General features: G+C 42.5%; 1 protein-coding gene across 2 annotated transcripts in view; it reads left to right on the forward strand.

Annotated features, from left to right (window-relative positions):
• The first annotated feature begins 1,019 nt into the window (after positions 1–1,019).
• The window catches only part of glg1a (golgi glycoprotein 1a), a 37,058-nt gene continuing 16,244 nt past the window's right edge, over positions 1,020–21,833 (forward strand). For both annotated transcript variants that reach the window (XM_065956813.1, XM_065956814.1), the window contains exons 1-7: positions 1,020–1,408; positions 16,002–16,031; positions 16,372–16,458; positions 17,803–18,018; positions 20,367–20,570; positions 20,684–20,755; positions 21,127–21,313. In XM_065956813.1, the coding sequence (XP_065812885.1) occupies positions 1,070–1,408; positions 16,002–16,031; positions 16,372–16,458; positions 17,803–18,018; positions 20,367–20,570; positions 20,684–20,755; positions 21,127–21,313 (1,135 nt within the window). In that variant the 5' untranslated portion in view covers positions 1,020–1,069. The remainder of the gene's footprint in view (positions 1,409–16,001; positions 16,032–16,371; positions 16,459–17,802; positions 18,019–20,366; positions 20,571–20,683; positions 20,756–21,126; positions 21,314–21,833) is intronic.

A 21,833-nucleotide genomic window follows, 5' to 3' on the forward strand; every position in this document is an offset into this window, starting at 1 on the left:
ACCATCTTGTCTTCATTAGAAATCTTTTCCACAAGTGCTTGATAACTGCATTTAAGGGATCAAAACAATTAATGTGTATATCTATCTACAGATCGAATATAGATCTAAGAATATATATATATATATATATATATATATATCGGTATCCCTAATATTGATATCAGTACCTCCCCCCACCAAAAAAAGGTAATCTTTACGCTGTATGTCAAGACATGATGACAATAAAAAGTATCTAAAATATGTTGAGCTAATTTAAAATGACATAAATATATATGACGGGTTTATAATAGTTTAATTTTCATTCCACAATTTGAATTTTGTTTCTCAACATGTTGACTTTCTTCTAGACATTTTTACTTTTTCCCCCCCGCAATATTTAATTATTTTTTTCTTGATATTTAAACTTTTTAAAGACTGTTACGACGTGACAACCTAAAATTATACGAAACACTGTAATTACAGGTTGATAGGTGAAGTAAGAGAAAGCTGTGAGAGTTATCTGGGCTGGCCAAGACAAAATTGATTTAGGTTTTATTCTTTACATGTCGACCTTTATATTGACATTTTGATATTTTCCAGAAAATTTCAACTTTATCATTGGAATAAAGTAAAATGTTTAACCTTAATCCCAACATTTCTAAAAAAAAAAAAAAGAAGACATTTTGGCTTTTTTTCTAACATTTCGCCCCTTTTCTCTACATTTCTTTTGTTTCCTCTAAGGACGAAATTGAAAAAAAAAAAAATCCTGCTATCTTATATTTATTGTGTGGCCCTGATTGTCCTCCGTACATTAGGAAACCTAATTAAAATGTGCTGTTTTAAGGTGTTGGTTGTGAAAGTCTATAGAGATTAATTGAATACTTTTAGTCATTAAATAATAAGGACCACCGGGGAAAAAAACGTTTCCATGGTGATTGTGTGATTTGATGACTCAGAGCGTGAATCTACATGCGTTCATTAATTATTCATGAGGGAGAAAAAAAATCCGCCTGCAACTTTACTTCGAGTCCCCATATTTCCGAGAGCTCCTGAATGCAGCAGCAGCAGCAGGCTGACTGGCTCGGTGAAGATGGCGGACTGTATACGTGTTCCTCTGCCCCTGCTCCTGCTTTTGATGTGCATCTTGTCGTCTTTGCATCCAATTGAAGGAGACATCAACGGTGTCGCTAAACTCGCTGCGAAATCCGATAACTTACCGAACCCGGCTGGAGGTCTGGGGCCAGCTGCGGTGAACCCGGGAGCCGCTGAGAGGAACCCGGGGGCCGGGGCCTCGCTGCCTCGGCGGCGCTCTGCCGGCTGGAAGTTGGCTGAGGAGGCGGTGTGTAGGGAGGACCTGACCCGGCTTTGCCCCAAACACTCCTGGAACAACAACCTGGCGGTGTTGGAGTGTCTACAGGACAGAAAGGAGGTAAATTAAGCGGGATGTTTTCCTGTTTTCTGGGAAAGAAGCTGGGTGTGCCTGATTAACAGTAAAGCTAACGTTAGCTACCTCAGCTAGCCAGCCGCTAGCCGTCGTTTTGAGAGAACGTCACGCCAAATGCCGCTTTTTTAAAAAACAAGTATTTATCACATAATGTGTTTTCTCAAGTAAAGCACTAATTTCAGAACATCTTTTGACACATAACCCGAGTCATAGAGGTCCACTCTTCAGTCGGGCATGTTGTATACCTTCTTTACGATCAGCTAGTGTTGTCAGGATACCAAAATATCGCGATACAGACACTGAAACGATATGACGTCAAACACCTGCCAAAGTAATGAAATAAGGTATCAGATGAGAGTCCTGACATGACACAAGTAAAGGACTTAAAGGGGACACCAGAGGATTGGTAGTCACACTACGTTTAGGCTGTTTTAACCTTATTGTCATATAAACTAACTTTTGATTTGGACTTTTACTGCTGTGTTCTTTCTTTTTGCATCTTTTGAGTCTCTGTCAGACTTTCTGTGGGTTTCAAACAGCCCAAAGCGAAGGCTGCTTCATTGGGTGGTTGCAGATTTTGCTGGCGTGTGTTTGTGTGCCTTGGGCGGCTGGAGAGATATGGTAATGTTAGTTTTAATAGTTTAATCGTTCTGTTTAATAGCCTATAAAAACAATATCCACAAATGACATGACTGTAAGTCTTTGTTAATATGAAAGCTCAAACCCAGGTTTATTATCCTGCACACTACAGCGATGCACCTCATTATACTCAACACAAACCACAAAATACAACTCTTTGTTAACGGATGTCCCTGCTCTGTATGTACGCATGGGGGCATGTAATCATGTTATTTATCAACCTGTCAACCTCACAAAGTGTCAGGATTAAGAAAAGATGACATCATTTTGATTTTAAAATTGTGTCAGAACATATGTACATCAAATTATAACAACATTACGTCGATTACCGGGGGGAAACAACTTGATGACGGTGAAAATGCTAAAGGTGCTGAATTTACCAGGATATATTTTCGTTACGCTTAAAATAGAAATGCCGGTCGTCAACAAACTAAACTATTCTCAGTATTATTGCAGAATGGAGTAAACAGGACGTCTTGCATTGCATCTGTAGCGGCTATATCTTCAGTTTTAAAAAAATTGCAGAGGAGATACACGGACACCTATACCACTGGGCTAAAAAGCTAAAAAAAAGAAAAGAAGTCCACAGGCTGAGAAAGATGCAAAAATAGTCTCAGGTGAACAAAAACAGAAGCTATAATTTCAGTCCTAGACGATCATCAGAGCTGCAACTAACTTTTTTTCATACCCTGAGCAGGCTCAGTCTCACACCTCCTGACATAAATGTTTAATTTGCTAAATATTTGCCGACTTACGGGGGAAACAGTTCGGTGCTACCAATCAACCCAAGATGTTTTGGATAGTTCTTTAACTAGGTAACTGAAAAACCCAGGTACTAACATTTAATGATCATTTATTCAGATATTAATACAGGTGCTACTCTGATACCAGCCCAGATAACTCTCACAGCCTACTCGTTTCTTCTTCAATTGTTTCGTCTATCACCGGTAATTACAGTGTTTTGTATAATTTTAGGTTGTGACACGGTAACAGGCTTTAAGTACTTATCACTGAAAGCTAACAGAAGTGTTTGTTGACTGTGTGTTGGTTTAACCTGATCTCTCACGTTAATGAGAGGCAGTCGGAACAGTTCAAATGCATTTGGTCTCCTTTCCCCTGGGAAAGGTTGGTGGTGACCTCCCACACAGCCCTGGGGGCGAGCACCAGGAGGAGCAGTCAATGAGGTTTTAGGGCCGCTGAATGTTGTCCTGACATGTTCAGGCAACACATTACTAGGAAATGATAAGATATGAATGTCTTAATCTGCTTATTACACAATATCTTGATTGGCTGACTATTTTCTGCAAGGTGATGATAAACTTTGGACCGTGGTTAGAGTTGCAAATCAGAGAGAGAGAGAGAGGAGGGACATGTGGGAAAAGGAGCCACAGGTCGGATTCAAACCCTGGTCACCCGCATCGAGGACTACAGCCTCTGTACATGGAGCACACAAACTAACCACTTAAAATAATAAATATCGGCATCTCTTAAAGTCTCTTCAGCAGACACAGGATGGCGGGCTCTAACCTGAGCTGCTGCTAAAGTTAGCTCAGCTTGTTTCTGAGTTACAGCCCCCCTCCCACACACACACTGTTTACCACTTCTTTTCTTCTTCTGGTAGTCGTATAATTCAGAGGTCTTCTCCCCTCCAGGACAAACAGACCTGGTAATTAACGATGGTAAACAAAGCAGGTTAGAGATTAGTGTCACCCAGACGTTCTTTAGTGGTCAACGGATATCTGCTCAAGGGACCTGTTGCCGAGCTGCTGCTCACATCTATGAAGTCGACGTCATTTTGTAAAAACGTGCAAGTTGAAAAACTGCAAACTAACTGACTGTTGTTGCTATTTCTGCTAACAGGCTGTCGGCTCGATCCAAATCAAATTGAATGGTCCAGAGTTTATCATCATTTTGGAGTTGAATCTTTTTAGAAATCATTTCAGCGCCCAGCCTCATGTCATGGCTCTTCACTCATTTCTAGACTTCACTTGAGCATGATGAAGTTGAGGAACAGAAGCTGTTTGTGTTTTTGGTGCTGTTTACGTTTAGATCTAGACACAGTTTCACACTCTTAAGAGATTTGAATTCCTTCCTGTAGTAAACATGGGTAGTTTTGCAGCATCTGAATCAACTAAGGTTGTGGAAATGTTCCAGACTTCTGTACTTTTTGATGCTTTTTGTTTTGATACCATGTGTTTTGAAATGATACAGTCTGTTATTGCACATCATGTGGGTCCCGGGCGATACAAAAACAGCAGAGAGAAGAAAAAGAAATATCCGCACATTTGCTTGAGTGCCACAAGAAGTATTTTTTTAAATAACAAGGGTTCAACCAGAGGTCTTCAAGTGATAATGATCTTTTTGTGGCGTTTGAACAAGTGTGCGATCTACTTCTCAATGAGCACTAAGTACACAGAAAATCTATTTTATAAGACAGGAGTTTACCTGGGGTGTGATAGGTGGAAACAATAAATGACTAAATGCTGGGTGTAGTGGCTTGGTCTTGCCTATCAAAAGTTTGAGCCACTGAGGGGCTGATAGCCTACCGTACTTAATTGACGCGCTGTTTCCGTGTTTCATGGCAATAATTCAATCAACTCCGTGCCGTCACACTGCCGTGGAAAAAAGGATGCAGAAGTAGCGGACAAAACTACTAGTCAACTTCCCCTTCCATTGGCTTGAGGTGAATTCTCACATCAGCTCACTCAGACTTGCTGCAGAAAATTCTGCTGTTTGCATTCACACATGCAGCTGCTCCTGGAAATAGAGTTTATCAGGCATTTTCTGCAGGTGTGAATGCCCTCTACGCCTTCTATATTTGATGCAGTCGTATCGAATCAGGTTTCTAAATCTTTTTATTTTCTGAGTATCATAACTAAGTTTAAAATTCTGGTAATCCTAAACTCAACAGACGGCTGTTTGAGAGGGTGGAAGGTTATTCGTTCTTTATTCACACACGCTCAGCTCCGTGAAATAAACTTTTTCCAGGCTGGTTGGTCAGTTAGTAGTCGATCTTGTGATTCTCAGGTCACCGGGTTCCTGCAGTGACCTTTAGGCTCACTCAGTTGCGTCCTGTCTGAGCAGGACCTTGGCTGCTCTCTGGCTGGGTGGTGGCGGCTGACTGCTCACTCACTTCTTTTAAGCTCATTAGCTGCTTTGGCAGAAGCAGGACTGCAGCAGACTGAGAGATCTCTATACGCTACAACAGGAGCTTACAGCAGCTAAGACAATCCTCAGTTTGTGCCCATTATCAGCTTACTGGAAATCACAAGACTGCCCCCTCTCTGGTGGCAGACAGAGCTGCTGGAAAAAGGCCGATAGATTTAAAAAAAAAAAGAAACATTGGAGGTGTGATAGTCAGTGAAAGATTAAATTATGAACTGCATGACCTATTTTAAGTCATAAACCATTGAAGAACTGAACCCAAAATCACCCACATGGCAGTGTGGTCACAGCTTTCTGGTTTCTTCAGGTCGCTTATGAAGGGGGGAAGATTACAGAGCTTTAATGATTACTGGAATTAAGAAATCAGTAACATTATTTGGTAAATATTAAGCCAAATGTTCAACTTTCTAACATGCGAGGTTTGCTGCTTTTCTATTTATCGTTTAAAACTTCGACCTCCAACAATTTATTCGTTTGTTGTTGACTAAACGGGTTGCTGAACTTCCAACAGTTGCTATAAATACTTTGATCATTTATTTAACTATTTGAGTCATTCTTAAACCCCCCAAAAAGTCTGAGATGGTTTGCTCTGTCTGGGTGCGGAGAGAGTCTCTGCCTCAAGTGAAGGAGTTCAAGTATCTCAGGGTCTTGTTCACGAGTGAGCCTAAAATTAGGGTGTTGTACCGGACCGTCATGGTGAAGGGGGAGCTGACCCTGAAGGCAAAGCTTTTAATTTACTGGTCAATCTTCGTCCCAGCCCTCACCTGACCGAAAGAAATGAGAATGTGGTTACAAGCGGCTGAGATGAGTTTCCTCTTGAGGGTCTTAGCCTTAGAGATGGAGTGAGAAGATCAGACATCCAGAGGCAGTTTGGAATAGAGCTGCTGCTCCTTCAAATCGAAAGGAGCTAGTTGAGGTGGTTTGGGCATCTTATTAGGATCCTCCTGGTCCTGGTCTCCTCCCTTTGGAGCTCTGCCGGGTACGTCCAACTGGGAGGAGACTCAGGGGTAGACCCAGAGCTTGCTGGAGGGATTATATATCCCATCTGGTCTGGTAATACCTCGGGATCCCCCGGAGGAGCTAGAAAGCGTTGCTGTTGAGAGGGACGTCTAGGGCAACTTGCTTAGCCTGCCGCCACTGCGACCCGACCTCGGATAAGCAGAAGATAATGGATGGCTTTCCATGGTTTCTTTGACCTTTCATAGACCAAACAACCTACCACCATTTGAAATCATCCTGCTAATGTAACAAACGTACACACCTTCATTACTTATTAGTAATAATAATAGGCAGGTTGTTCCTCTCAGGAAGTGTTGGCCTTAATGGTCACTTTCCCTCGATCTGATTTGTGTTATTGGGGGAAATGTTGTTTAATTCTCTTGGCTTTGAATCCCACCTTTGTGTGGGAACTAACAGTGGAAAGCATGTATTTGCATGTTACTGCGAAATGTCCAAACGAAAAGTGCTCAGACTGAATAACATCAACCCACTGCAGCATGTTATCAAAAAGCTGTAGTTAGCTGTAAAGATCTGTGCTCACTTGGAAGACGTTTGTATCCCCCACCACGGTAAGAGGAAGGCACAAAATACCTTCCCCCACTGCCGGGGACCGGGCCACCACCACTAACTGATAAACCTAGAGGAAACACTGTATTCTTAAAGAGTCCACTCCTTTTCTTATCCTGTTCCTCTTTGGCCCATTTTCCAGCTTTCCACCAAGTTTCATGGACATCTGGCCGTTAGTTTTCCCATAATACTGCTGAGACTCAGACACACTCTGATAATATGACCTCCATGGCAGACTAACCAGAGTTGGTTGAAGGGCATAGACAAAGCACTAAATGTCACTTTTTTTTTTTTTTTTTTTTTTAGATTTTTTTCTTGGGCTTTTGTGCCTTTAATGCAGAGATAGGACAGTGGATAGAGTCGGAAACCAGGGAGAGAGAGAGTGGGGAACGACATGCGGAAAAAGGCCACAGGTGGAAGCGAACCTCCCGCTCGAGACGACAGCCTCAATACATGGGGCGAGCGCCCTAACCGTTGCGCCACCAGCGCACCCCCCTAAATGTCACATTTGAATGCAAAGGTGTGACCTGTGATTGTCTGGCATTTAACAATCAGGAGTTAACAATCTGTTCACCAGTCTGTCCTCATTCCTGTCATATCATAGCTGCTGGTTTGTGTTGTCTGCAAACTGGCATCTCATTTTTTGTTTTTTCTGCCAGATGTTTATCTAGACCTTTTCAAAGCCTCCACAGGTGACGTTTAAGGTCACCGCTGACTTAAACTGGCAATGTAGACACCTTTCACATCATCAGATATTTTTTATTTCTTCCACTGTGGCCTCGTCAGAATCTCTAGAGATGTTTATCCCGTCTTATAACTACTTAGCCTATATCCAACAAGCTTCCTGAAGTTGTTTTGGTTGTCATGTATAAAAATAATGCTGAGTATGAGGCGTGTTTGATGTAGCTACAGATGTTATCTGCAGATGCATCACTACACGGGCTCGCTGAGACACACCAACATTTCTGCACACACACACACACAAACCGGAACACCAGCCACAATGAAGTGTGACTTAAATCTGAGTTTCGATTCAACGGAACATAACACTTTTATTAACTCGATTACAATCTACTGTAACAAAGGTGAAACGATAACATATTTGTTTCACACATGCACGCCTGAAAATATCTGGATAATTTCAGGAAGTGGAAGACAAAGCAACATAGTCCTCTACACGACGCTATAATGAGAATATTTGTCTTTCAATCAATGCTCTGTGTATTTGAACAGAATCTCAATCTGAACTAAAGAGTGGAGAAGAACATACTGGAGAACAAGAAACATAATGCAGCAGGTTCATTAGAGTACGGAGATCGTAGAGGTGGCATGCAGCAGACCCAGTGTATAAACGTCACTCCCTCTCTTATTGGCTCGAGATGAATTCTCGGGAGAATATCCTGCTGCGTTCTCACACCAGCCCACTCTGACTTTCTGCAGTAAAAGGACTAGGGGGCTGGAACAAAAAAAATCTGCTGTTTTTCAGGAGTTTTCTGCAAGTGTGAAAGCCCTAATAGTTTCTTATTTTGGCCGGTAAAAAATATGCTTGACCAGCTATTATTTTTTTCGTCTTTTGTCGACTTTTGCAGTTGAGTCAAAAAGTTAACTTCGGCCCTGATGTAATTTTTTTTTAAATGTATTATTTCTGTACACCCCAAACGTTCATGACTTTTTGTAAACAGGAACAAAAACCTGCAACACGCATGGAAACAAAGAAGGCCTTTAAAAAATGGACCATATGACGCAAAAATAACTTTTAGTTTTACTGAAGAAGTTCCGAAACATGAGATGATCAACCTTTTGATTTGATTGATCTTTTTTAGATTATGTCCTTCAGCGAAACCTTCTTTAGAGCTCTTATTTCTCAGCAGTGTTCTCAAACTGAAATATTTTCTAGTCATTATTTTTCAAATATGTGTATAGATGTGGTTGTCCTGTTTTTGAGGTTCTGTTCTGGAGGTTTACTTTGATCCAAAAAGGGAAACTACTCTTCATTAAGTGTTGTTTTTTCTCACAAAAATCTCCTTTCCTCTGATGTAATCTTGTGACATGTCTGCAGCTTCAGGCGAAATGCAGAGAGTTTTTTTTCCTCTCAGAGCAGCGACAGTCGAGCTCCTCCACCTTCTGCTTTGGAGGCCCCCGAGCTGCCCTGCTGGCACTCTGCTGCTGCTGTTTTCTGGTTCGTGGGTGACATTAAGGGCCGTTTTTAGTCTCTGAACATTTTTGTGCGTCTCCGGCCCGCCCGCTGTCAGTCCTGCTGGTGGCTGTGGTTTTGTGTACGTGGTGCACAGCCTGAGAGTCCAGAGGGAGGAGGCTCTAAGATTGAAGGTTTCCCTTTGGTCTGTTGGCTACATGAAGCCTCCTTGTGTCCATTTCTGTCTCCCAGAAGTACCAAGTTTGATAAATGTCGATGAGTTATACTCGGCTTTCTCCACCTGTTGAGCAACACAAGGAATCAAACTGAACCAAGGCAGCGTGAAAGCCTTTCCCAAAACAACAATGTCTGCCTGACAGAGATCAAGCTTTTGACCATGTTCAAACAAAATCAAGCAAAGATGACTTTGCTTGGCCATGAAAGATGTGACTAAACACTTTTGACTTGTGCAAATTCTTGTGACACTGTGTTGTATAAGTGTCAGTGTTGATTCTTCTGACTTCCTGAGATTGCAACAGAAGTGGTGGCTCCACCCTGTTTTAAAAAAAAAACTAAACATTTTAAAGGTCGTTTGCATGTGATCGTGCAGACAGATCTGAAAAATCATGAACTCAAACTTTTTACAAATCTGCATCATGATTTTTTTCAGCCTGTTTCTTGTCTCAATCTGTTTATTTTGGTTCATAGCGCTGCACTGAGACAGAGTTCAACTGATGTATGACTTGTTAGATACAGTAACGACATCAAAGAAATCCTGCTACTGATCCTAGCTAACAGGTCATCAAACTGGGACCTGGTACTGATCCTAGCTAACAGGTCATCAAACTGGGACCTGGTACTGATCCTAGCTAACAGGTCATCAAACTGGGACCTGGTACTGATCCTAGCTAACAGGTCATCAAACTGATCCTTGGTCAGCCTCAAGGATCTAAAAGCAGAATGAGAGTTCATCCAGACCTGTTTCATGGAGGAGGAGAGATTGACCCAGCTGTGTGAGACTTCAGGTATGATCTCAGACACGTCTTCACGATGTGCTGTCCCGTCAGTGTGTTAGCTCTACTGCTAATGAAGATGCAGGATTAAGTTTCCTGCTTCCCGATGCTAAACAAATCAATAGAAACATCATGAGTTAGCGTTTGCGCTTGCAGGCTAATCTTACAGTGTGCTGAACAAAGAGAGGAGCTTTAAGATGTTTTTGATGAATTTACTCTGACATGCTCTGCCATTAAAATAAAATAAAAATCAGAAGTGTTCCCGGCTGCTTAGCAACCTCCCTTTGTATCCTCTCAGCAGCCAGCGTTTGTCTGACGCTTCATTCAGGCTCGTAGTTGACATTTACCTGAAAGTGTTCATGTTGCTCTGAGGCTGCATACACGTATACAACATACTCGGCTCCTGTGGCTCATTCTTTGGTCTTGGATGTTTTGTTTCTCTCAGGTTTGAGCCTTTTAGTCAGACTGAAGGCTCATATTTATAATGTTAGGGAAATGCAGTTTCCTTCACGTTTCAAAAGTTCTTATTTTTATTCTGCACTTTATTTTACTCATCAGACTCTGTCATGCCCCCCTCTATCTGAATCTCTATCTACCTGAGACGCCTTCAATATTTACAATTTTTCAAACCGTGTTCTTCTGTTTGTATTTCATAATTAGTTTCATTAAAGGCAAGGTTGGTAATTTCCTCCAGATCCACTTTTTAAGATTTGGTTGAAATTGTCTTTAGGTCCTGAGGAGCACTGAGGGAATGCTACTTTCAAAATCATGCTAGTTTTAGAAAGTTACCAACCCTGCCTTTAAGGTTATAATCGACCTGCAGAGGATTGTTGCTCTGTCGTTTCTTTGTCACAGCATCGGCCCAAATGCTCTCATAACATGCAATTCTATTTTTCTGTTTTTGTCCGTCCTTAAGTTAAATTTCGGCAGCACACTACTTGATACCGAATGATTTTAAAAAGAAGATTTACCTTATTAATCCCACGAGGGGAAATTATTTTAACTCTGTTATTGAGACATGCAACACACACACACACAGGCTTAAAGGGATACTTCACCCGTTGAAACATTAATCTGTATTGACATTGGGTCATACATGTAGTAGAAATTAATTTTGAAGTTGGTGCCTTCTTGGCCGAGAAAAGGCAGAAAGTGTCTTTTTGGCTCATGTGGATGAAAGACACCAAATCCCAGAATGCACAACACCGCAGGCCACTCCCACTAAGGTCCTCTAGATCAGAATCAGAAATACTCCCAGAGGGAAAGTCGATCGTTACAATTTCTCCAAAATATACAGTATAGCAGTAGAAATATAGTAATAAAAACATTTACAGACATATTTACTTCAACACATACGGCCATTTCCTCAACTGATTCTGAAATTTCTTCCAGAATTAATCTTGGAAATTCCTAGCAGAAAACAGACTCTATGTTTGTGTCCAAACAGTGAGAGCACCGACACTACCAGTCTGCCCCAGCTCGAGCCAGCCCCGGCTACTCGTCCTCACCGCCACCGACAGGCAGGCCTTATGTCTCGGCTGCTGAGCTGGCGTCAAGCAATATAGCAATATAGCGGCGAGACGGTTGCTGCCAACAGGCTGGTCTTGTCGCGGCGGCCAGGCTAGCAGTCAAACGCCCGGCGGTCAGCTAGCGCCAGCCCCGCAGCCAAAACACAAGACCGGCCTGTTGGCAGCAGCAATTATCAGCCATTATCAGCTTTCTCCATAGAGCCTCTTAGCATAGCTTCCAAGCAATATGGCAGATGTTAAGTTTTGATTCTGGGAGTGAGTTCCCATCCACTGATCTATGATTGATCTGTAGCTTCAGTGGTCGAAAATATGAGGAACTAGCGTTGTAGTTTCACCACGCTAACCGCAACAGCTTCCAGTGACGCAAAAATCGTCATTTGCATTTTTCATTTCTAAGCCTTTTCAGACTTAGAAATTTCTCATCTCAGGGGAAAATGAGGGCGGGATGCACGACCATTCAAAAATACTACCAGGTTTCTAATGATACGAAGCTTAATGCAAATGGGTGAAGTATCCCTTTAAACACACACAAACAGGATCCTGTGGACATGCACTGATGGAGACATGTCAGTGAGGTGCGCTGCACATGACAGAGCCCCCTGAGCTGCGGTGCAGGGCTCCTCCACAGTGCTCAGGAAGTGACCTGGCACCTCTCAGCTGCCACTGACTGATTTTTACTTATTGTGTATATTTGCATATTCAGGAATCTTTGTCTTCATCTTGATTATTCAGGAATCAAAACTTCTAGAATTCATATTTCACACCCACGCTGAAATAGGACAGCCACCTTTGACATGATTGGTCAAATCCAAATAGCCTGAAAAACCACTCAGTAATGTCTGCAGCACATCTTCATTTAAAGTCTTACAAATGATCTATTACATGATCCTGGATTGTTTGACCTGTGCAAACTGTGAGGACTTTAATAACCAGGCTGGTGCATAAACCAAAGAGGTAAATAAAATGTGGTTAAAGGATAATAAATCCGCTTTCAGAGCAAACATGCTGAAATGACGCACACGCCCATGTAGCTGCTGTGCCAACCTCTCTCTGCCAGGTGGATTTCAGGTGAACAGAAGCACTTTATTCTTAAGAGACTGTAAGGTCGGCATCATGTTCCTTCATACTTAATACAGTCTCTTTTTAATGATCAATGCTATTAAAAGTACCTGAAGCTCGATGATATCTTCAAATCTTTGATCAAACCAAAAGCTGCCAGGAGCTAAAGAAAGACAGACGGCAACCTATTTGTGCAAATTAGTCTGCGTGCAGGAGTTCATAGGGGTGGCTGTGGCTCAGTTGGTAGAGTCGGTAGTCTCCCAACCAGAAGATCATGGTTTGATCCCCGGTTCCTGCTGCCACTTTCTGATGTGTCCTTGGGCAAGACACTTAACTCCAAGTGTCTCCCACTGCTTTGTGGGCGGTGTATGAATGTGTATGAATGGATTAGTTACTTCTGATGGTCTCTTTACTCAGCAGTCTCTACCATCATTGTGTGAATGTGTTCCCTTCACAGTTTGATGCGACGTCCACGTCACAAGCTGCTTGCACTCTTTTCTGTGTGTCGTAAGCATTTGTGAAAACATCTGGCCCACACCTGACCCGAGATCTGGCCTGCCAGCTGTTTGCTCAGAAAAAAAAAGCACACATGCTGTCTGGGTGCGGAGTTTAAATAAAACAAACAGTGTGCAGGGAACCAGCTCAAGTACAAACACTGACCTGAGTCCAGACACTGTGGTCCAAGAGCCATTCTTTGGTGATGTTTTTTAAGATGAGTCTGTGATTGGTTGATTGACATTACAGCATGCAGATGAATCTACGTCCGGTTGTGTGTTTTGTCACGGCTGTGCCTTACTCTTTTATTGCAGGTGTGCACTGGAGTTTTTCTCATCTGTGTCTCTCTCTGTGCTGTTGACTTTGTCTGAAATACAAAAATAAGGAAGTGTGTAGTAATTATGAAGGTGAAGTGCAATGGGACAATCCTAATCCTGGCTGGACATATTTCACATATTCTGCCATTTCGTACCCCTAAGAGTGAAAATTTGTTAATTATGAAACGGTTTGTGGATGCTTTAAGACTAAATTCAAGCAGGAAGAAAAAAACAAAGCTCAGATGGCAGTGAGGCTGTTCAGCATTTCAATCAGCTTGTCCTAATTATTTTCCCGTGAAATTAACTTTTAATTCAGATGTTGTTTATTGGATTTGGTTTTAACTGGTTCATTACTTTGGTCAGCTTCAGGAAGTCGTCTCAGAACACGATGATAAACCCAAACAGCCAGCTGCTGTGCTCCATGACTCCATAGGTGTTGTTAATCGAGCGGCTTCCCTCTCCCCTCCTTCTCTCACTTCGTGTGTCATTTTCTCACTCCATCTCTTCTTCTCACCCACATCCAATTATAGCTCAGCCTCACTCCGGCTTCCCCCAAGACACAGCGAGGAGAGCTGATTAAGTTTAATTTAGCTGCAGCTATTAACTGAGATGGAGGTTCTTCACAGTTTTTTCTCTTGTCAGTGAGCAGAGCAGAAACAGTTGCACAAAGAGCCTGCATGTTACTGTCCAACCAAAGTATGTGGATGGGTGTGTCGGCCGTGTTGGGTTTATTCCCTGCTGTTGTGTTAGATTACTCCACACAGACGGACTATTCCGCTCTCAGTGAGACTGCCATGCATGCAAACTTAGTCCGTTTAATCCAGCAGTTTCACCTGATTTCACCTGAGGACTTCAAACTGTGTGGGCTCTATAAAGCCTTTGATAAAGAGGAGTTTTGGTATTTTTAAACATGGGTTCTGTTTTTTACTCTTGCTGCAGCAGAATGTGACCTATCAAAGCATGTAACCTAAAAGTGCTTTTTGGTGCCATACAGGCACAAATTGTTGGATTTATTGTGTGAAACATTATAGAAAGGATGCTGCTGATAAAGGACCTTTTTATGAAAGATGTTCCCTTTTTTAAAGGAGAAATCAGTGAGATCTGTAGTGAGTGAGATGATAAAGTGAGCTTACTATATGATCAGACATTAAGGAAACATGCTATGTTGAAGTGCTGGCTTCTCTGACAACAATGCAGCAGCCAGTATGTCCTCCTCCTAACTTTAGAGTCTGGTCCTGAATGATTTGGATTTGTTTGAACCAGAGAAGGTAGCTGGTTTTAAGGCACCCCCACACGGCTGTTTTGGACGCCCCTCAGTTTGCCAGATATGAGAGCAGTTATCAGACACCTAGTGTTTAAAATGGGTAGTGCAGTCCAAATTCTAAACATTGTAGAGAGCTGTCTCTCCCCCCTCCTCTCTCGAGTCGATGCTCACGCAGGTTGCCATGTGGTGGACACTGAAGCTTCAGTGTTTAGCCAGCTCTGCATCGGTCTGTAAACCTTTCTGCGTTCTAACCTCTCTCCATTTTTCAAAAGCTTCTCCAATATTGATCCTAGTTTGAGCACGTTTCTGCTCGTGGAGCTTATTAGAAACATGCAGAGGCTTTTTAGGTCGGGTACAATCACTTCTATCTGAACCAGTTCTCTGGCAAACCGAGGGGCGTCCAAAACAGCCGTATCGGGTTGCCTTAAAACCGCCTACCTTCTCTGGTCCAAACAAATCCAGAGCATTCAGGACCAGAATCTAAAGTTAGAAGGAGGACATACTGGCTGCTGCATTGTTGTCAGAGAAGCCAGCACTTCACCATAGCATGTTTCCTTAATGTCTGATCATATAGTAAGCTCACTTTATCATTTCACTTTTATTTATGCAACAAAAAGCAGAATTCACCTGATGAGAAAACACAAAGATGCTGTTATATGTTCCAGAGATTCTCCTGAAATGTTACAAGATGCATCAATTAGTAACAAATAAATAAAAGACGATGAGAGGCCCTGTGTGAACTGCATTGTTGTTCTGGTGTCAGCTGTGATTGGTTAGTCTGCGTCACATTTCCACGACCGTTTATTTTTCTTCACCTCCCAACGAGTCAGCACGGAGCTGTTTATAACATCAGAAACGTCAGATCTCTTCTTCAACCCCCTCTCCACATATCACATTGCATTTTACGTCTGTGTACAGAGCATTGTGACACTTGTGTGTAAAGTAAATGTAAATAGCGCACACACAGACACAGTGTCATTCCTCCATTGGGAAAAGAGCAGTGATTGGGGTTTCTCTGGTTGAAGGGGAGGGGGAGGCTGATCGTGTGGTGTGCAGGCATTTGGCTGCTTGTCGAGGCAGGAAGTCAGGCGGGTCACTTCAGGTCAGCGCAGCAAGGAAAATAGCTCAGTGGCCACACGTCGGCCCCAGCCCTCGGTGTCCCTGAGTCGGGGGCCGCCTTGCTGGAAGGAGGCCACCTATGAAGGTGTGTCCTACTGAGAGCTAGCGGGCCAAAGAACTGCATCATCTCCTTATATAACAGTCCACAGAGGGTTAAAGGGCGATTCTGCAGCTTTTTAAAGTATTTCTTTGGTACTAAGGTTTTAACTATTTCTATACCACGTGTTTAAAAATGATCCAATGATCTCTAACCTCTTCTTTCTCTCCTCGTCTTCCAGGAAACAGAGATTGCTGCAGAATGCAACCATGTAAGTCTTTGCACTTATTCCTTTAAACTTCACTACCCAGCATGCACTGTGTTCTCTTATAATCATATGTAATGTTTACTGCATTTAGACAATAGACAGGAGAAGTTATTGGTGTTTTTGGAAAATTGGAATATGCAACAAAAAGATGAAATCAAAGTTTAAAAAAAACAAAGACCTAATGTAGAGATAAATAAATACACTGTGTCGGAGCCAATTTAGTGTGTAGAATAATGTCTTGTATTTCAATGGTTTTGGTCTATTTGACACATAATAGGTCATTGGAACAGTGAATCTGAACAGTGTTTGTTAACCTGTGTTTTCTGTATCTTCTCTCCTCCAGCTGCTGTGGAACTACAAGCTGAACCTGACCACCGACCCAAAGTTTGAGTCTGTAGCCGTGGAGGTCTGCAAGAACACCATCTCAGAGGTCAGTCTTTGACTCCAAACCTCTCCAGCTTTAGACTCCCTGTCTCACCAAAGTGTCCTTTCTGGAGTTGGATCTGGAGCTTTTAAGCTGAATTTTTTTTTTTGATCTGTGAGAATCTGCGGAGTAGCCTTTAAATTCCTCTTAGAGAAAACCTTGCTCGGAGTTGTAAAGGAATGCTCTCTAATCTGGTCCGTGATTTCTCAGCTCACTCTGCTTGCAGCCTCTGTGTTTGTTGTCCGTTCACTCACAGCTGCTGAAGCAGTTTAACAAAAACAGTCCTGCTTCTCTTTATTAAAACTCCCAGTCGCACGTTTGGATTCCTTGAAGAAAAAAACAACATACAAAGGGACAAACAGTCGTGATGAACGGAGTATTTTTATTTTGTACTCTGCTCATTTTATTTATGTTTGTCAAACATGTGAACATTTCTAAATGGATATATGTGGACAGGATTCTACAGCGCACACAGTCACTGTGACAGCTTTTAAAGATCCTTTTTGTGCTGTCAGAAATAGGCTAAAAAATGTTTTGAATGAACTGTAGATGATGGTGTGTTGAGCTGCAAACAGAAGCCCTCTTATTGACTGAGAAAAATAGTTATTTGATTGAAAGAGAGACATTATTTGTGCTGGGGCTCCGGTAGAGTAGTGGTTCGTGTGCATGCCCCATGTACAGAGGATGTAGTCCTCATGCAGGCGGACCAGGTTTGAATCTGATCTGTACCTCCTTTCCTCCATGTCACCCCCCCCCCCCCCCCCCCTTTCTCATCGATTTCCAACTCTATCCACTGACCTGTCACTACAATAAAGGCACAAAAAGCCCCCCCCCCAAATAATCTTAAAAAAACATGCAAAATACTTATTTGTACTTCTGCATTTGTGTTTGCACTAAAAAAAGGAAGAAGTTAATAAAAAGAAATGTCTGTCAGTTAATGAAACTGTCTTTCAAAATTGTCATCACAGCTTTGCAGCCGTATCGATCCTGTACCATCTGCATCAATGTGTATTTGCATGGAGCACATGACGATATATTGCTGTAATGATTTGAGTGAAGTACAGCCCTGCTTGTCCCTGGTTAGGCTTTTAGAAAATGTCACACATGATACAACAACCTGAAATAGACATAAAGGATGACGATCACAGCAGGCGTACAAGGGAGGGAACATACTGTAGATGCATAAAAACTAAGAGTGAAGCAGACACAAACAGACAGACTGAAGATGATGAAGAATTCAAATCAGCAACGCCAAAACTAAGAACAAACAAAAGGAGAAGAGGCGTCAAAAGTTATTTTCAATATTAGAAGTGTAACTGAACTAAAGATGTGACTGTGCTCTTCTTTCAGATCAAAGAATGTGCGGCAGAGGAGTTGGGGAAAGGCTACCTGGTGTCCTGTCTGGTAGATCACCGTGGAAACATCAGCGACTACCAGTGCAACCAGTACATCACCAAGATGACCACCATCGTCTTCAGCGACTACCGGCTAATCTGCGGCTTCATGGACAAGTGCAGAGAGGACATCAACACCTTGCGCTGCGGCAGCATCAGCACCGGAGAGAAGGTAGAGGACTCAAACCGTTTGCTGCTTTTACTATCATGCTGTCATAAGGGTTACATCCTAAACGGGCCTGACTTCCTGTTGATCAGAGGGTCGGACTAAGATAGATTAGAGGGTTAGACGGAGATGAAGGTTCAGGGTCATGAAGCAGACTCTTTTTAAAGACGAACGACACACCATTTTCCTGTCTGCATCTGCATCGCCACGGTGACGGCTGATATGACCCTTAAATGGCGTAAGCATTGTATTTCCTCCATCGCATGAACACTCAGTAATGCTTGTATGTCATTGTTGGTCCGTGTTTAAAAAAAATGATTTTAAGAGCTTTTACCGACTTTTATTTACTGCTATTTGCTAATGTTTACAGTTGGATTTAAATCCCACTGTTGATGGTACTGGATTGGCTCTAGTGTTCGACCAGTCATAGCACACTTACATCACCCATAGTCCCTTTTGTGCTGGGAGAGTACCTAATCTGAAGCAGGAGCTTAAAAGGATCCTCTAGACGGGGTTTTAGGAACTAGAATAGTTCATAGTTCCTGCTGTGTGGAATAAGTCAAAAAGGGGGAGGGTACCAACAGTTCCTAGAACTGTAAATCCTTAAATGCTGGCTAGATCACCTTGGAGACTTACTCTGCAAAGCTCACCTGTTCAGGACCGGGTTTTGAGTGGCACGCTGTGATTGGATGTTTTTGGACCGCAGAAACTTCTTCAAAGAAAGAAAGGGTCATTGGTGAGAAAGAATAATCTGAACCTGTCGGTCGCAAAAAAAAAAAGCACTTAGTGGACATACTATTAATTTCAAGAGTTCCCAGCTGCCAGATAAAGTGCCCGTTCCTTATTAAGATTCTCTTTACCTAGGACGGCTGTAGTGAGTGTGAAATGTTTTGGATTTTGTTCTTATTTTGGGCGTCATAGTAACGGGAACGTAATCTATTAAGAACTGAGCTCAGAGTCTGACTCAGCTGGAATGAGAAGAGAGAAGTTTGACGGCAGTTGTCAGCCAGCAGAGCGAATCGATCTGCTCTGAACTGAGGTCTTCCTGCTGCTGAGCCAAGCCCAAAAACTCATAAACCCGTTAGACACGTGGTTATTATGGGATGTTCAGTGCCACATTTAGAACTCAGAGCTAATAATTTATCCGGCAGTAGGGAGGGAAAGTCTGTTTCATTATCAGGAATTTGTCACGGCAGCTCATTTCCCTGTGTGGATTGGACTGACCATATTTACTCAGGCGCAGCTCGTCACCCTGACAGAATGATTTCTGGAGAGAAAGAAAGTGTCATTGTGTGTGGGATTAGTGGTCGTCATTACCCTAAAACTGGGGAACATTTGCATTTGAGATATTTAAAAGCTGATTTTGTTTTTCATCAACACAAGTTTTTAACATTTCCATTCACCTCTCCATCTACCTGAATGTGGAGCGATGACTCAAGTGTTTGACTCAAGTGTTTGTAAAAGCTTTGCAGCATTAGTCCTGAGCTTCTATTGTAAGAGGACTGAAATGTGAAAAAAACATTTTGTTGGAGAGAGAATGATTTGACAGCAGAGAGAGTCCGTCTCTCAGTCTGTCCTTGCTGGGAATCTAACAGAAGCCGTGTTGGTTGATGAACTGAGTGGACACAAACGTTGTCATCATTAATACGTGGAGAATGATTGAAAAGTAGAATGAAACGCTCGCTGTGAATAGAAGGAAAACGCCTCTTTCAACTGAACATGTAACTTTAATTCATTTGACCTTTAATTTTTATCCCCCGGTTTTGGCCACAACCTTCCCAGTATTACAGTCAAAGTGAGTGACACGCCTCCTGCAAACAAGATATTTATGGTCTTGTCTCGGTCTCGTCCAGCCTTGGTCTTGGTCTTGACTCGACCTTGTCCTGCCTTGGTCTTGACTCGGTCTCGTCCTGCCTTGGTCTTGGTCTTGACTCGGTCTCGATCCCTAAATGTCGTCTTGGTCTCGGAGTACTCTGGTCTTGGGAATGTCTTGGTCGTGGTTAATGTGGTCTTGACTATAACACTACTTTAGACATTCAAGAAATGGACTCCTTCTCTCAGGCAGGATCCTAAGAAAGTCCAGGAGCATACAAATCACTTCAGGGACATTTATTTAGGACCCACTGTCTTCTTCTGGGTCAAAACGTTACTCCTTTGCACCTAAATAAATACGAGGAGGCTGCAGGAGAAACTCTAACATGTGAACACTTTGATAACTGTTTAAAAATGTCTCTTTAAAATCTGTTTATATAATTTTAGTAGAAAATGTAGAACTGTTGATCTGAAAGTCTCCGTCTGTGCGACCTGCCTGATATTTGCTGCTCTCCCTGTGTGACTCTGTTCTTTCTGTGCAGGACATCCACTCGCAGGGCGAGGTGATCGCCTGTCTGGAGAAAGCTTTGGTGAGAGAAGCCGAGGAGCAGCCGGGGGCTCACCCCATCAAAGACGAGTGTAAGAAGTCCATCATGAGAGTGGCGGAGCTCTCCTCAGACGACTTCCACCTGGACCGTTACCTGTACTTCGCCTGCCGCGAGGACCGAGAGCGCTTCTGTGAAAACGTGAGGACTTTACGCCTCACAGTCTGAATACTCTGCAGATGAAAATGAAGAATGAGATAGAGAGACTTTTCCAGTTTTGCTGCTGATTAAGTGTATTTTGATTTTGTTTTTAGACTCTGGCCGGAGAAGGACGAGTTTACAAATGTCTCTTCAATCACAAGTTTGAGGAAGCGATGAATGAGAGGGTGAGTGCCATTCACTCTGTTCATGTCCTGTCTTTCTATCGTGCTTCTGTGGTGACGACAGGTTGGCTGTTTAGGCGAAAACTGCAGTTTGTCATTTACTTGAGAGTCCAGAGAAGTCTTGATTATCACCTGATTTTTTAAATTAATTTATGGACGTGTCTCAAAAACGCTGTAGCTCTGTTTGCATTTTTTTATATCTCATGTTTGTGTTTGAAAATGAACTGATGTGACAAAGATGAAGGTCATACTCATCCTGGGAGTGAATCTGGTCTGTCCACCTGTGTTATTCTGCCCCTGTGGATCTGATCTGACCTTTATACTTCTTACCTCACACATATTTTTTGACTCTGTGTATGTTTGTGCGTCCTCAGTGCCGCGAGGCGTTGACCACCCGGCAGAAACTCATCGCTCAGGACTACAAGGTGAGCTACTCGCTGGCCAAAGCCTGCAAGTCCGACCTGAGGAAATACCGCTGCAGCGCCGACTCCAATATGCCGCGAGCCCGAGAAGCTCGCCTGTCGTACCTGCTGCTGTGTCTGGAGTCTGCAGTCCACAGAGGTGAGCCGCTCCACCTCATCCACCAATCTATGTCCTGAGCTGTCAGTCAGACCTGGCTATAAACTGGATTATCTGTGACTCAGCTCTTCCCATGAGTCATCAATTGACAATTTAACACAATGAACCTGTCAATCAGCCAGCTTTAGTTCAGCACAGAGTCACAGTTTGAGCCAACGCTGTCGCTGCAGTTAGTTAGAGGAGGAAAGAAATAAAAAAAATATCCAACTTTAAATAATAAGAATACATTTTATTTGTCATCACAATAAAAACATCCTATAGAATGTCTGTTATTTCTCATACAAGTAAAACTGCAGGATTAACTCATCCAAGTTGTTTCCTCAGAGGTTTTAAAGGAAATACAATATCATTAAATATTATCGTAGAACTGGGAGAGCTTTATTTCCATTTAAAGATGTTGATTCAACCCTAAGAAAATACAGTTTCTCTTTGGCATACTCCGCTTCAGTTGAATCTAAAATATAAAAAAACGAGGTCGTTCTTTTTGCACACTCTATCCACT

The sequence above is a fragment of the Labrus bergylta genome, chromosome 7 (genome assembly GCF_963930695.1).
Source record: "Labrus bergylta chromosome 7, fLabBer1.1, whole genome shotgun sequence".
NCBI lineage: Eukaryota > Metazoa > Chordata > Actinopteri > Labriformes > Labridae > Labrus > Labrus bergylta.